The following is a 1783-nucleotide window of genomic DNA, read 5'->3' as shown; positions in this document are numbered from 1 at the left end:
GAATAAGTGCAGCGGCGAGAGGGATACACAGATCAGGCTACTGGTATCTACACTAGTGAGCAAGGGACGCGGCTCCTATCCGTTATTTCTCAAAGCCTTGGAGCGCTCTGTGGAGTCTGATGACCTGTCCTTACATTTAGGACACTTGGAGCTCTTGCAGATATTGTCCAAGTCTGGCAAAGCTAAACCTACCAATGCCCAGTGGCAATCGTCTTCACTAAACGCTAGCATTACTGCATCTCTTTGCAGTGAAGAGGAGAATGACAAACTGACAGGGAGCTTGAGAGAAATGAGGCTCAGTTACTCTCAAAGACAGATCAGGCTGCCTAGTGGAGATGATTTGACTGACTCTGGTCTCACTGACTCATTCTCAAAGGCAAAGGAGAGTTGGCATGAGCTGGAGAAGAACATGAAAGATCTGAACAGGAGGAACCAAGAGCTGCAGAGGGAGAATGAGCAGCTGCAGATAAACATGATGAGAGAGAGGAAAGAAGCTCAGTATTGCATGCAAGTTTGCTTGAAACAGATTATGCAGCCAGACCAAGTAAGGAACAAAATCTTTAATAAATTAGCTTTTTAATTTCTTTTTATTTTTTCTTTTTTTCAGTATCCTAATTGCTCTGGTATTGTCAGCAAAGGTTTATTGCAACCCAACGAGAGGGTATCCACATCTTGCATTATTCATAATATTGTAATCCTTTTGGTTGGTACCAGCCTAACTGATGGCGAATCACTAAACACAGTCTCTCTCACTCTCTCTGCTCTCTTTGGACTGCCTGTATCTCTAAACGCATTGCGCCTGCACCGTCCCTCCTTCCTTCACCTTTTCAACAACAGCCTAGTTCAAGTCACCATACTTAACGATAACGAGAGAAGGGAAGCAGAAACGCTTAAAGAAAAACCCAATCTACTAATAGCCATGTACACCGATCAGTCTTCATTTGATTCTTCTGCAGAAGTCCTGACCTGGGCTAGGGATCGTGAGCTATTATCAATAACAGTTCAGCTAGCGCTTGATCACTGCATCAATGCTGAATGCACTAGTGCTACTGCTAGTATCAGTAGTTATGATTCACCAGTTCAAGAGGGGGTCCCTAAACTACACGTTTTGCCACTACACCACCACCTCATTTGTTTCTCGTTTCATTTATCCTCTCTCTATGTCGACTGCCTTGAGAAAGCTACTTCTGAGCTCACACAATCACTCATTGACTGCAATAGGCAGCGATTAAAGAAAGCAGAAGCGGCTGTGGCCAATGGAGACATTTTTGGAAAACAAGAGACTCATGCCATTTACGAATTAGACTTGTTTTTGTTTGTGAGACAACACCATAATAGTCCTTTTGACAGTTACTACAGTTTTCTACCTGTTCCTACCTTGTTCCTGAACACAAACGACTATTGTAGCTGTAATGTATTTCTCTTTGTTCACTAATGTATCCTCTATTCTTATAAGTTCATAAAGACAGTTGCTATCACTTTGTCATAACTTCTATATTTGCTGAGAATGCAAAACTACAACAACAACAACAACAATAATAATAATAATAATAAATAAATATTACCAATAGGGATAAAACAAGAATAACTTTATATTGTCTGGACTATAATAGTAATTAATAATTATAAATAAGGGTTTGTTTGTTTGTGTGTACAATACATTTGTAACTTAACTAACAGTTTGTTTTTTTGTACATGTATTTATATATAAAAGCTTCATATACTAAGCAAGTTCAAATCGACTCTTCTTTCTCTTTACTGGCTTGTGCTCAACTTTCGGATT

The 1783-nt window shown here is 39.8% G+C and overlaps 1 protein-coding gene across 1 annotated transcript; it reads left to right on the top strand.

The window, feature by feature from the left end:
• Positions 1-7: 7 nt before the first annotated feature.
• Positions 8-1522, top strand: LOC109592206 (uncharacterized). The gene is made up of 2 exons (XM_020007724.1): positions 8-544; positions 608-1522. Exons 1-2 carry the CDS (start codon positions 290-292, stop codon positions 1433-1435), a joined length of 1083 nt encoding a protein of 360 aa, XP_019863283.1. The 5' UTR covers positions 8-289; the 3' UTR covers positions 1436-1522.
• Positions 1523-1783: the final 261 nt, after the last annotated feature.

The sequence above is a fragment of the Amphimedon queenslandica genome, unplaced genomic scaffold (genome assembly GCF_000090795.2).
Source record: "Amphimedon queenslandica unplaced genomic scaffold, v1.1 AMPQUscaffold_5991_Cont22047, whole genome shotgun sequence".
Taxonomy (NCBI): Eukaryota; Metazoa; Porifera; class Demospongiae; order Haplosclerida; family Niphatidae; genus Amphimedon; species Amphimedon queenslandica.
The sequence above is the reverse complement of the archived record's forward strand: the minus strand, read 5'-3'. Positions and strand labels throughout refer to the sequence as shown.